The sequence below is a fragment of the Manduca sexta genome, chromosome 26 (assembly GCF_014839805.1).
Source record: "Manduca sexta isolate Smith_Timp_Sample1 chromosome 26, JHU_Msex_v1.0, whole genome shotgun sequence".
In the NCBI taxonomy this organism is placed as follows: domain Eukaryota; kingdom Metazoa; phylum Arthropoda; class Insecta; order Lepidoptera; family Sphingidae; genus Manduca; species Manduca sexta.
The window spans coordinates 9,851,375-9,866,541 of NC_051140.1; the positions used below are offsets into that span (position 1 = coordinate 9,851,375).

At 33.6% G+C, this 15,167-nt stretch overlaps 1 protein-coding gene across 5 annotated transcripts in view; it reads left to right on the plus strand.

Moving 5' to 3' along the window:
* LOC115442524 (cAMP-specific 3',5'-cyclic phosphodiesterase) overlaps nt 1–15,167 on the plus strand; it is a 351,093-nt gene that overhangs the window by 172,954 nt on the left and 162,972 nt on the right. Inside the window, exon 2 of one of the 5 annotated variants that reach the window (XM_037443240.1) lies at nt 5,225–5,497. The exons of 3 other annotated variants lie outside the window; for them this stretch is intronic. In XM_037443240.1, the coding sequence (XP_037299137.1) occupies nt 5,346–5,497 (152 nt within the window). In that variant the 5' untranslated portion in view covers nt 5,225–5,345. The remainder of the gene's footprint in view (nt 1–5,224; nt 5,498–15,167) is intronic. One more of the 5 variants, XM_037443239.1, reaches the window with a different exon arrangement.

A 15,167-nucleotide genomic window follows, 5' to 3' on the forward strand; every position in this document is an offset into this window, starting at 1 on the left:
GCTAGTTGGTTTTGTTTCTTATCATTTATCAAGTGTTCATAATGTATATAAAAATACTAGTTTTGTATAGTAATAACTAAATAATTAGTAGATATAATATTATTTCTTCGAAAATTATTTCAGCTGTTAGATTTATTTTAATGCAAAATAAATAGTACGAAGGTAGGTTCTTAAAAATGTAAGAACTTACCTATTTAATAAAAATGTGTACTCGGATTCAAGGCGTTATTTATGTCTTATGAAATTAGACTAATTTTATCTTGTCTTAAATGTACCTAATAGATTTATTCATATACACACACACGCATCTCTATATTTATACCATATGATTAACAAAATAAACCATAGACGAATTGGAAATTTACTTTCACATACATGCAACATGTTACGAATGGAATGCCAAGCGCCTAGTCATAGTGAAATGCAAAGTCTCTGCCGTGCGTGCTGAGTGACTAGCAGGCACTCGCTCACGCAAAGGTCGTCAGCTGGGATTGATCGCTCTAGAAAGCTTTACCCGCCCTTTATTGCCTCTCCACCTTCGTCTAGTTACTCTGGCAACGACCAGTGTTAAGGTCACATGACGTTATGTATTGTTTCCCCTCTCCACCTATATTCAGCGGTTACATGTCGAAACCAGACCTCGAAAGGTTTGTTGCTCCGTAAATGTCGGGATTATATCAAATAATACGCTCATATATAACGTCTGGGTTTTGTGCAGAATTTATATAATGTGTGCTGTATATTGAACAGGCGCCGCACGTTAGATTGTTGTTATCGTATAAAACAACGCACCCTTAAGAGTATTACAGGGTTTTATAGGTATATATTAAATCAACAATCACTTTAATGCTATATTTTTATTTGTATTATAGTTCTTGAATTAAATAATTGTCGCGCAATATGTCGCTATGCAATATTTTACATAATTGGGCAGCTGGTCATGTTAAAGCAATAACACGGGTTTTGTCTAGTAATGTTTCAAACAAATCGGGTGTGTATAACGTAGGTATCTGGATCATATTTCGCATCATTTAGTACCCTCACACTCTGACAACAGCGTTGCCAAGAATATTGGAAGTTCATGTGTTGCGACCATTTTACGTAGCGCACTCTAGGTCTACAATCATTATTTAAAAGTTTTCAAAAGAGCCTATCGATGCGATAAGCTTACTTAGGTACATACATTAAATTTAATAAGTCAGACAACGAAAGCAACGATTTGGAAAAAAAGTTTGACGCTTTAATTTTTTTAATAAAATCTTAATAAAAAAATCAATGATTAATGCAAGGTACTTACTTAATTTATGTTGATGCATTTTCGTCGTGCTAACAGAATCAAGGTCGCATGTGAAGTCGTAATAATCAAAACAGTCAACCCGCTTATACCCATTCCACACGAAATATCAAAACTTTCTCTGACAGATAAATATTAGATTCACGTCGACTCTAATATTTTCATAGAAATGTCCTTGTTTATATGAAATTCCTAATGCGTTTTCGAATTACAAAGTAAATTTGAAATTAGGGTCGTAACATACGTGACGTGATTTTTCTCTTGTCGGGTAGAAAAGGTAATTTTTTGACATTAAAGTCGGTGGCAGACTTTCTCTAACGCCGACCAGTCCCGAGGCTGGGGAGGCTACATAATATTTGGGAAGGGAACGGTCAAACACAGCGACATGTGCAAAAATATTGACATTAAGGCGGGTTGCAGAGAGATATTTTTTATATTAGTGTGCAGACCGCAATGGTTTGCGGTCAAATGGTAAAATTTATCTTTGCACTATGTGAAATTTTCCAAACTATTTGAATTGAGCCAAACTAACTTAGCTTTCTTTTCGCTTGACAACCCTTATATAGGTACCTAAACAATGTCCAAACAACCTGTAGGGGTGGTTGGTATGGATCTTAGAACATTGCAAGTCCGGCTTTGATTACAGATATAGCCATGTAAACCTAAACATGAAAGCGATGGGAAGAGGTTCGAAGGTCATAGACAAAAATATCCACAAAGTGCAGTATAAAACCTTCTTCAGTGGAATAATTAAACAAAACTATGATTACAACACATGTGAGCGTCGCTGAACGACGAACGTATGTTGAATACAAGTTCTTGCACTATGCGCGTCACGTTCTCATCCTGGCGTCATACCGCTACACATGCAATCCTTACATAAAAAGTTGTTCAGCTGTAGTTATCGTGAAGCTTTAGTATAATACGTTAGAGTAATTCCAAAGACGGCTAGATTGGGTTGTTTGTGAGGAATTCATAATTATGACATGATTAATACTGCTTAATTATATTCATTTAATTTGCTGGTGGCAGGATATAGTCCGCCCGAATAACGACTACCGTACACAAGATTTTTGGGTCTATGAATTTCAAAGGTATAGAGCATGTTGTACAAACTTTCTCAGAAAATACAAATACTTAAATAAAAGTAATAAATATTTTATGTTCTTCTAAAAGCTCACAAACAACCAAACTGTCTAATCAAAATAGGAAAAATAATTTGAATTATTAAATTAAAAAAATCTTTTATTCCGGATTTCGAATAAATAATATCTTATAATTTAACGTAGAAATAATAATAAAATTTTGCAGAAATATTTGCTAGACAGTTCAGTGACAAAAAAAAATTCTAAAATTTAAATCATGATACTCATTTTATTGTTGAGCTAAACGGTGACTGTAAGGCGACTCACATATTCAAGCTCGTATGAAAAGTGCTTTCACTCCATTCCCTCATAAAAGGCTATGTCTCTACAATTGCGAAGTGTTAGCGCAATAACACAAAAAAATATTAGTGCAGACGTCTGTGCCGAGTGTGGCTCAGAATAAGGTGTTGTCCCTACAAAAACGACGAATTATTCAACCCACATCCACGTTTTTACGTGCACAGATTTTTCGCGTAAGAAATATCTCATCCGCAATCGACCTTAGTCAAATTGGGTCGTAAGCTTCTGATAGAATTCCTCATAAAATCGAAGATAGAAAAAGTGCCAGCCAGATAATGTAAGGTTTCGGCAATAGATGAATAAATTTACTTTTCTTTGATCTAAAATACGAGATGTGTTCTGTGTCAGCGATACTGCGTTACAGCTACCGGCCAAAATTACCGTCTCTGCAGAATGAAGGGACCTATTTGTACATAGGTAATATTATGGTCGTTTCGGTTAATGTGTTGTATAAATTGCTTTACAAAGTTGGTACGGCAAACATTTTGGTAGGGGAAGGAAATATTTTATGAGTTAAAAGTATACAATGATATTTACATTGAACTTTTTCGTTCAAACTCTGCCGCTTTTGTTGTTCCCAAACATTAGATTAAATTAATCACCTCTCGGGAAACAACCATTAACAGTTCTGTTGTTCGTTTGTTAAGGTATTTTAACCAGCTTATATTTTTGTAACACAATCTACCATTATAATATAAGTTACTTTGTTTCATACAACAAACATAATATACACGCGCAATCGGTCAGCGTCTGGAACAAAATGCCAACGACAAAAATAAATTCCATACATCAGTCTAATAATGTTTCGTTAACCTCACAATCCGATTTATTTTCTGTGAAATATGTTCCAAAAGAGGTCGGGGTCGACTCCCGGCGAATCCCGCCTCGCTATACAGGTATTAGGCACCCAGCCAACAGATGGGACAATAGTTCCGGCCGAACACTACAAACTTTATCTTTATTTCATACTTTTCTTCTCACTTCACACTTGCCAGCACGTTATGTGGATAAACCTTTATTTTTAAATATTATCCTTTGTTTCCTTTTGTCTTAAATGACGAATAAACATTATTGCTGAAGTGTATTAAAAATAAGTAGATAAAAACGTGATACACCGTTCATAATTATTATGGCTTTCTTCAAATAATTAGATAAACCCTTCGATATATATGTGTATGTATTACGTACGATAAACCTTTACTTTTACGCAGATAATGAAAAAAAAGCTCTGATAGACTTCAGTATAAATTAAAATCATTCATTCAAACTCTGTGTGTAAACCATTAATACTAAGGTGGCCTCAATAACACCACAGAAAACAAATGCGAGTCGGAATCAATCGAATACATGTCGACATTAACGAGTTAAAGCAGGCTGATGGACGGAGAAACACTTCGTTTGTACTATTTACGCTCTAAATCTAGGCGCCGGGTGGTTGAACGATACAAATATTAACAAACATCTGTTAATCTCACCATTCAGATTTAATTCCTATTAATTCCGCGGTTAATATTATCAAGATTTTGGCGACAAAATACGCAAGGTCCTTTAATTGGTCGACATTATACTGTTTGAACTATATAATACTTACCACTAGGTACAATGCACTTTACGGTATTTGCAAATAATTAAACAAGCATAATAATTCCTTAATTTTACACAAGTAAAACATGTTTAAAATCATATGGTAGACATAGATAATGCCAAGGCGCTCAATAAGTCGTGCGTAAATAATTAATTGATGTAACTTTGTATAGAAACAGCGTCATTTTCAGTTAAATAAAATAGGCGTCATGGCGCCAAATTTTTATATCTTAATCAAAATCTACATCTTATCGTTAAATGACATCATAATTACATAGTTAAACGTACGCAATGATTGTTTTCACAAAATACTATAACATAACACTATATCAGACGCATTAAAGTAGTATACATGCCACCGATAAAATTATCAAATATATTTTGCAGCAACATTTTTTTTTGTCATGTCTGCTAGTGATATTTGTGTATAGTGAGCATCCGACGCCGCTCCGCGCTATGCTACGGTGCACAAAATTCAACAAATGACGAAACTTCAACGTGAACCATTTCATACGGCGTAATATAGCTTTTTCTCTCTGAAGTGAATACCGTCAAAGGTGAGGCATATTAAAAAGAATCTCTTTATATTTAACAACGGTCGCCGTAAGAGGATATTACTCTAAGGCTTCACTGTCAAAGCCGCGTGTATCGTTTTGTGTCACATTGTACATTGACATTGTTCGAAGTAAATGTTATTGTGCGTTTTGTTTGAACTAAAACCGTAACTCGTTACTGTTAAGAGAGGTACCAGGAAAATGATTTTTCTGGATGCATTATTGGCAATGAATAAAGATATAAAATCAGTGATCAAATACTTAATTATTTTGACGTACTTAGCAACACATTCTATCTATGCAACGATAAATTTACACGTTAACCTTAACAATATTAAATACCAAAGATGCATTGCAGCTATCAAAATATATCACTCAATTCTGGTATAAATTTTGATTTATGAAATCGTTCCTGTCAGACGTCTTTATAAAAATAATGCGCATAACGTTCAAGTGAAGTGATTTGTAATGAGTGGACGACATCTTCGCGTACCGGAGGTGCGCGTGAGTGGGGTCAGTGGTGCGCCTGCGCAGGATGAAGATGATCCACCTTCTGCGCTACCACCTTTTGCGCTAACTCTCGCCACCATACCACGCCGGCGACACTCCTGGATATGTGGGTGAGTTCATGGACATATTTATAGGTTAGACAGATTAAACGTAACTAAATTTCGACCGTTTCTTTCCATACCTATTAAATAGTAAGTTATTTTTAGTAAGAAATTTAATGTTAACATGAATAGTGGTAATAGTGAATAAGGCAAGCTACTGTTAAGAATTATTGTCAGTTGCGTTGTTTAGGTACCTACGATACTTGGTTACTCCAATCAATCGCACTACGCTTTGGACTGGCAACAGGGGAACAAACCCTAGTAAACAGCCACAAGGCTGATTGCGTCCTCTTTCGGGAATTTAGACATTTAATTGGAATCGTAGTAACAGTTGACACTTGGATCACCATATTTAATCTTAAAACAGCTAAATATGGAAGTCTCGCCCTGGGCAAAAATTACTTCGATTGTTAAACTAAATTTCGGTAATATAATACGTGGGGACGAAAGAACGTTATACGGGCTTCCTTAGGCTACTCAGTTCATTTTGTCATAAGAAATCGATACATATATATACATTTTGCCTGCGGCTCCGCCAGTGCGAAGTAGTTAACTCCGGAATAGAAGGCCCGCTATATGTTTTCCCGGGATAAAAAAGTAGCCTATATACATCCAAGCGTCTCAAACAGTCTGTATACCAAAATTTCATCACAATCCGCTCAGTGGTTCAGCTGTGAAAGCGTAACAGACATGGATTATCCACATAGGTAAATATTTTATTGGACATAGCTTGTCTAAAGAGAGAAAAAGATAAAAAAAATCATATTGCCAATTTTTATTTTATTTAATTTACATAAAATACATCGAATGTATTGGTTTGAAAAAATTTTTTTACTTCCATTAACGCTACTAGTAATGTCCACAGTCGCTGTAAAAATGCGTTTATCGTAATCACGTGTATCAAACATCGTTGTTTAATATACAATTTAATCGCTTTTTGGTCAAGGTAGACGTTTGGTCAGCACAAAATTTGAAACACAAGAGTCGTTCGGAATTAAAATTTGAAGTAGATATTGCGTGATGTTCACTCTCTATAACTTTATGGGACGAAAAAAAGCCACTGAAAATTGGACCTCTGCCTACGTGTTCGGAAATTTATGCATAACTTTCTATTTTTTCAGTTTTACTAATAAATGGCGTTAGCTACTCTTTTCACTTTTAACAGTTATTGTTTTATGACAAAGCTATCATGATGAGTACCTAAATGTGTAGCAAGCAAGCAAATTAATTCTGTACTTTTAAGGAAAAACGTGAAAAAAATATTTCGCTGTAAACAGTTTGATTTCTTCGGATTGTATATTCGTATTTCTTTATGTAATTGTCTTATGTTATGAAAATACTCGATTTCTTTTCGTGTAATTTGCGACGGCAAATATTTAACCGACCCAAAACGGAGCGATTTGTTTACTGCATAAACAAAACATCACTCTGCAAACGGCATCACTAACTGTTTACCGATAGTTTGATCTTGTAGGCCGTCTGAAGTAAAATACAGTTATAGAAAACATGAATATGTGAAACTAAAGACAGTCGTCGTATTAATTAGTATAGAAAACTCGTGTTAAGCAACGAGGCAATCTTAATTTAGGATTTTCCTATTCATTATCATTAATTATACCGAGTCATTTTTACATTGCGTTACTAAATGAAACCAAATACTTATCTTCTTTAAAATAACATATATAACTTTACAATATGTTACACGAACCGTAGACGTAAAATAAAAAAGGTGTGTTCCGAGCAGAATATATCAATAAAAAGTAATTTTAATTTTACCCGCCGTGATACAGTCAGTAGCAATAACTACCACTCCAAGAAAATTTGTCACACACACTACATCCCACTTTCAGTCAAATATACACCATCGCACGCAACACGTTCATACTAAACTACAAAATGATCAAAAATTAAAGTTATAAAACCGGCACTTTTGATAAAAAATATTCGTTAAGTAAAGGATGACTTCTGACACAATGTTAGCAGAGGTGGAGACGAGTACATGATTTCATTTTTAGGGCTAAGTCAAAATGACCCTGTCTACAAATTAGTAAAGCTATTCGCCATTTTATTTTTATACAATTAGTAACTCATACGTAAAGGATTTTCTTATTATTCATGCTTACTCCTACAATAACTGTAGTTAAATTCTTATGAAGTTATGTAACGTATATCTCATCATAGAGCTATTGAATTCTATTTCTACTAGACTGCTGTGAAACGTTGAGAGAAAACAAAAAATCAAGCTTAAAGACAGTCGTGTCAAGTGTTATCTTTAGAAGTGAACGGCTATCTATAAGACAAATATCACTTAATATTCATGAGGGGCTCAAACAGTGGTCTGTCCCGAACATTAGCACAACAATAGCCGGCCAAGTAAACGCTCCGCTCATCCTCACTAACCTCGACTATTGTACTGAACATCACTGTCTTCAACTGTTTTTGTATTCCATTAAGATTCTCGCTTTCACTGGAAATATTCTGTGAATTATTTCAGCATTGTCGCCACGTTTTTGCTACGTTTTACCAATGTTTAGATGTATTTCTTTAATGAAACGCGTTGGTCCAATGTTTACACATTTCTGCAAAGCTGTGTCCATAATATGTAAGTAGGAAATTTGTTTTTGTTGTATAGCAGTTAAATAAGTTGACACTTTATAAAACCCTATGAATGTTTATAATGATCTTGATAATTTGATCATAGGTTAGCTAATAAGTGGATTAGACTGAAACTGTGAAAACAAATGAAATTACGTCGTGCTAGCGAACGTGAGTTAGCGCAACAGCTGGTGCGCACTACAACTGTTTGGTCTAATTAACTGAGACAGGAAACACTTACAACAATCAATTACATAATGTATTTATAAAAATAAATCTTGTTTAGTCATGTCCATCTTTAAATATATTATTAAAATGCGACGAGTCCATAGCGTTATTATCACGGTTTGGCAAAAGTCCTTCGCGTCAAGATCTTGAAAATTTACTACATTTTAGAGAATATTCTATAGTGGATGAAATGATCATTCATAATCACATAAAAATACATGTTAATAATATTGCACATGATCTAATTCCTATGGAAGTCCTTTTTTATTTGTACATTAACCTCTATATTAAAAGAAAAAATTATCCTGATACTTATTTGTTTTTCGTTTATCCATTAGGACATATCAAGGCTATATCAATATTTAGTGACTGAATAACGAATAAACTAAGTGTATTATGACGAATTTCGCGATCGATATTTCGTGTCGAAGAAAGTAGTTCAAACCTGTCAATACGATATCTGCGGAAATAGATCAATCTGGAATGTAGGAAATAGGCATTTGATTCCAATTACAGTCACCATGTTCTGTTTGCCAATCCCTTAGTTATTAAAGCTTAGGCACATAGAATCAGTAAAGGATTTTTATTTACTCCGTATTAGTATGATACAATATAAAAATTGACTTTCTTCTCGCCTATTTTAATATACAGCTGTTCGGTCTTATAACGACATTCAAGCATGACTAAAATGTGAACAGTAAGAAACAAATGCTTAATCAATTAATCATTTGAAATCCGAGGATTAGAGTTAGAATTGGAAAACTTTTTCTGTACCAAAAATAAACGACTTAATACAATGTTGATGTCTTCTGTATCTGACATTGTTTAACGATTGTTGTCGCTTTGCAATATAAATGAAACCAACAGCTACAGGGTCAGAGCGACTTCAGTATTTACAAAACACAAATAAATTCTAACTTATTATAGAAAGCTTTTTATTAGTCATAATAGTAGAGGAAATATTATAATCTAAATATTCATTGACCTTGCATGACTAGAAGGAATTTTTCATCGTTTTTTTTTTAAAAAATTCTCTATTCACACTTATATCGCCAAATAATTATTATTTTAGCAATCATTGACTATTTCGGAAAATTAATATAATGTAGAATATGTATAATAGTTTTGCCATACAGGACTTAGACTAAAACTAAAATGACAACAATACATTCCAAACATAAATTATTCATTTTGTTCTTCAAATGTTTTAGGTACTTGTTAAACAATTCTGCCGCCATAAGGAAAAAGGCCGTATTTACATAAAATTTAATACGGAGAAAAAAATAATTGTAATTTTCTTTTTTACTGATTAAGAATACATATCGAAATTTATTTTGAAAAAACAAATAGACAGGTCCTTTTTCGTTATGTCGGTTTAAGTCAACTTCACCTATAGAACAATTTTGAAACGTCTAAAACAATTATGATCATAAATTCTAGTGAACAAACTTCTCGGCCTTTTAGCTAAGATCAAAGTGAACAAACTAGCTACTCTTGAATTTTTTTATATTAAACTAGAGATTTAATTTTTTACCTACATTTTCATCTATGAGTGCCTTTGGATAAAATATCTATAATACACAAAAAACAGTCATTTTCAAACCGTATCTTTTATGATAACCTTAAATTATGCAGTGTTAAAAACTTACACATTCATTAACAGTAATGTAGCTGAAATTTCAACGCAGTCAACTCACCATTTAAATGTTCAAATTACACGACCAGGCTGACTTTAAAATCCTCAATTTGGCATACACCGCTTTAGTGATCGGCGCGCTGAAATTTAACAGTGCAGTCTGGCACACATTAAAGATTTGCGATTGCTACAATTTGGTTCGTTTCGTTTTATATTTTATGTTTTTAGGTGAATTCAAAGTATTGTGGCTGAATATTTTTACCCAACATAATACAAATATTTTAACCTAACTAAATATATCTGTAACATTTTGTAATTATGAATAATGTGAAAATATGTTAAGATTTTTCCGTGTTCCTAAAATATATTTTTGTATCTACGAGGATTATAATGGGCATAACCTTGTAATGGTTTTTTTTCTATATCGTAGGCGTAATTTCGTTTTATATGCTTTGTGAAACACACTTGTTAATTTAATTAGGCATTATGAGATGTATTTCCATAAAACATTAATATTCGTATGAGTATTGGACTTTTTGTGGTATACTCTTTAGCTAAGGAGTCTACACAAATAGATTTTTAAGAACTCGAAAACAATAAATAAACTTTAATTACATCATCAAAGGCTTCCTCGGGGTTAGAGATTCGCCTTAAAAACTTTAGATTAACTGTTTGTGAAGTAAAAACGACGAGATAAATCGGGGGTAGAACGTATCTCGACATCTAAGAATTAAGGTCACTGACACTGCTAGATGGTTACCCGGTGCAATTATTGCAGTAATAGCTTCCACAGTAAACAGTGAAAGTGCCAATTAAACGCTGTAACTCCTTTTATATACCATCATAAAACTATATCAATAAGTCTTATGAAGATATTATTATTTTAAATTATCAAGATCACCACGATGAATACTAAACGATTATATGTATCTACTTATTATATATTTTATTTATATACCTATCGTGTCACCTGTGCCTATAGTGACACGATAGGTATATAAATAAAACTACAGTATATTAAAATATTTAAGTACTTTCGACGTCACATGTTAATGTATCACTAGGCTAATTATAACAGCATCAACCATACAGCGAAACCTAGTGGTTGTTGCAAATATACTTACATAATATTTTTCAATAAACACCCAGACAATCAAATTACCAAGGCAAAGGAAAGGTTACTCATAAAGCTCTTAGAAGCTCAGACGGTAAATAAATGAATTAACTAACTACAGACGCACAGTTACTCGTAGTCAAAACATGTTAGCCTAATTGCATTACTTAATAGACCGGAAGGGCTTCATAACTCCATACTATGATAGTTTTACATGTTATCACACAAGTAAATTGACCAAGTAACTGAATTAGCTGTGGCCGCGTTAGCTACACAAGGTAAACTATTATACAAATGCACTCTACTGAGTAAAATGTAGTCTGCAGAATACAAACGACATGTTTACATTATGTGTATATTTAGTGGATCCATTGACGAAATTACTTTGGATGATATTCATTATTATACCACAATCACATGACACAAGGGATAGGCAGAGGCGCAACTGGTGCACCTACTTTCCGACGTATGTATTACGTCGTATGATATGATAGGTGGCGTATTACCAAATCGGTCGCAATATCCAGATTCCGGGCTGATACCGAAAGGAAAAACCCAATGTTGCGTTGCCCGACCCAGATATCGAACCTAATATCTCAGCACTGCAGTCTTACCGTAATACAACTGAGACACAGAGCCAGTCATCACATTCTAACAACATAAAAAGGGAGAGTACCTATTTGAAATTAGAAGCCATCTAGTTATACATAGTAGATATAATTTAAAGCATGGCTTCACAGAAGAAATAAGTCAAAAACAGATTTTTTATTTCTACAAAGTGCTCTATCAAAGACGACACTAATTTTAATAATTACCTCTTTCGACCGTGATCTACATACTTGTGCCAGAAAAGAGCTTACAATTCGTCAGAAATATCATTCAGCAAGGGAAGATAAATAAGAAAATCTATTTTGTGCTTTCTCTTTGAGATGTTTTACACTGAACTACTAAGATACTTATCCGAGTGTAAAAGATCTTGTCGATAGAAGAAGGTTTCCTTCTATATATCGTCTCCATCGTTATTATCTCATTATTTAAAGATCGGACTCGCGACAACTTGGATGTCATATTTTAGTTTTCGTTTATTGGAATTAATTAGTCAAATAGACATTTTAATTGATTTAAAATGAAATTTTGATTATTCAGAAGCTACATCTGCTGCTTTACGATTAACAACGTCTATATTGTAAAAGTAACACGATAATATAGAGATTTCCTATTTAAAACTAAAGAATTTAAAATATTTTTTTAATTGGCAGACTAACTTCAAAGCTGTCAGTATTGATATAAATGATTTACCCGCTAACGTCCCAAATCAAGAAACGCTAGATTTAGGATTATATATCAGGAAAAATATTTTCGGGTTTGCTTATGCGCTTACTGCGGCACTATATCTAAGACAAAAGAAAGCCTTATAACGTATCCGCAAGCAGGAACATTCCAATTTCAGCGGTCATATTAGTCGATGAATGCATATTAATACGAAGCCACCATAAACATCGGAACAATTCACTAACTTCCTACGTGCACATTGTTTTAATTCACTTACGTAAAACTCCTAGTTTAGGCCCCTTTTACGAGCCACCTCGCTTGTTAGTGATACAATACGCAACCTATTGTATTTTTATTGCAGAAGGTGTTGTCCATTTCGCCTATTGAGTTTCCACTCAATTTAATGAATACGTTTACGTACAAACACTATTGTTGTTGTATTGTATACAGATTTACGTTACGTTCCCACTCGAATTTTCAAATTTGCGTAAATTTTAATCGTTGACGGGAACCCTTTAAGGCATGATACAAAACTGTCTCTGGCAAAATGCCCACTCAATTTTTTTTATACGAGCCCAGCATAGTGACCCAACTGCACCTGATGGTGAGTAGAATGGGGTCCAATAAAATTTCGAATGACGAAAGATGATTGATTACCCCTCAGCAGTCGACACAATTATGCCGGCCTGTTGGAACCGAATATACACAGGTTGAACCAGGAACGCGACACACTTACGTGGGCCCCTATAGCGGGTTTTAACATCTTGTGTACGGTGGTCGCTCTCCGGGCGGATATAAAATAAATCCTACCACCAGCAAATACAGGCGTGAAGATAATTATGTACGTACTTTGAACTCTAACCGTTTATTTAAGAAAGTTGATGGGCCCGTATAGAGATAATAATTTGCTTTGCTTTGTTTCGTTCCGATTAATTTATTTACTTACCGTATTTACTCTTTATCTAATATATAATGGTTTCAGAAAGGTTCCACAATTTACTAACATTATAAATATATACGTTTTGACCTATTGAAATAGTGATTTCCGAAAATCGGACTAATTTTTTTAATCAAATACAAGATTTTCAAATAAAATTTTAAATTACTTTTTGAAATAAATAAATTCCTCTGCTTCAAAAAATAAAAATACACCACTAAATACGAATACAAAACAATAATTAAGTAATCTTAAAAGTATTTTCGGCACCTACTCAGAATTAATACTCATTTGTCAAAATGCAGCGAAGTGTTGTCACATGTTAAAACTGTTGATGGCACAAAAAAAAACTTTCTGAGAAATAGTACAAATTCTTGGCAAATAATCGGCGTAGCGTATCAGCAGTATTATGTGATACATCATTAGGGTTCCCTAATTGAAGAGTGGCAATGGGATTTTCTTCTAAAACTACGCACACTGACTATCTATTTGCCTGTCTTTCCGATAATAACTCCATTTTTGTCGAGTTAACATGTCCATTGAATTGACTATGTTTTTCATAGCGTATATTCTAACAATTAATACAAAAAAGTTGAATTTATCACACGGAATCCTCTAACCGCAAGAATCACTCTACTTTGGCCGATTTATTATTATTTCTGAAATGTTTTGTTTTCTGAGATTTTTATTATCACCCACGTCACATCTTTAACGTAATGTTTATATAATTGACATACCTTTATTATTACTAGTTTTTGGCCGTGTCTCCTCAAAGGAAATTCCGGTCAAATTAAATCATTATGACGCAACCACGAAACACTTATTTATTAGAATTTCTTTTATCATAAAAGTGGTACAGGAAGTTATCTTATGAAATTAACTAGGGGTGATAACTATTGTGACTAGTTTAATACAGTTAATGATATTGCAGAAACATGAGAAGAGATTGTGATGAACCTATGATTCCTTTGGCAATATGAATTTTGATGAGCGAAGACCTGTTCACAATAAGTGAGCCACTTGCTAGATGGTATAAAAAAACCGTACTAGTCCACTAGTGTCGTATTTAAATCCATAGACGAAACTAGCACTCGGATCAAGGAGACAACGTTGTACCATTACCAATTATTAAATCATTCCAAGTTTTCAAAGTACATATTCAATTCAACATTTTTATAGTTACCTAACAACCAAACAAACTAACACGTGATCAGGGAATGTAAATAAAAATATTTTTAGGTTCAGTGACACTGCATCAATGCCAATGATATTTACAATTGTGTTAATGAATATCATATCAGTTATAATTTTATATCACCAGGTGTAGCTAGAGATCTATTTTGGCGTTGGCCGAGCAATAACTAACTCTGTATTTATATGCATTATTGATTTCAGGTGCGCAGTTATTAATTGTGGCAGTATGAGAATGTTTTAAGATGTGTGGTTTTAAGACAAGTCGACATATTTGAAACTCTGCCACGGTTATTCTGGGCCTCGGTCGCGCGTAAACACCACGCAGACACTATTAGATATTATTATAACTTGCAATATTAATTCACTAATGGACAATAATGGTTTGCTAACCTTCATGATATTTTACAATAAGACTACGTATTAATCCCACGACGCAGCGGCTTTTGTTTCTTTTATAAATTAAAGTATTCTGTAAATTTTATAACCTTCGGCACACGTATTTAGATCACTCTATTACAAATTCAAGAGGCATAACTTATAAACTCTTTGAGTGTCTGCAAAGGATCTCTTAAATTGCTTTTGATTTCTGGTAATTAAGAAATATGCATTCCGAATAAGAGTTGTTTCTAATTTTGCAATAGTTGAATAAAAAACTGGGTAAGTGCGAGTTTGACTCGCGCACTAAAGGTTCCGTACAAACGAA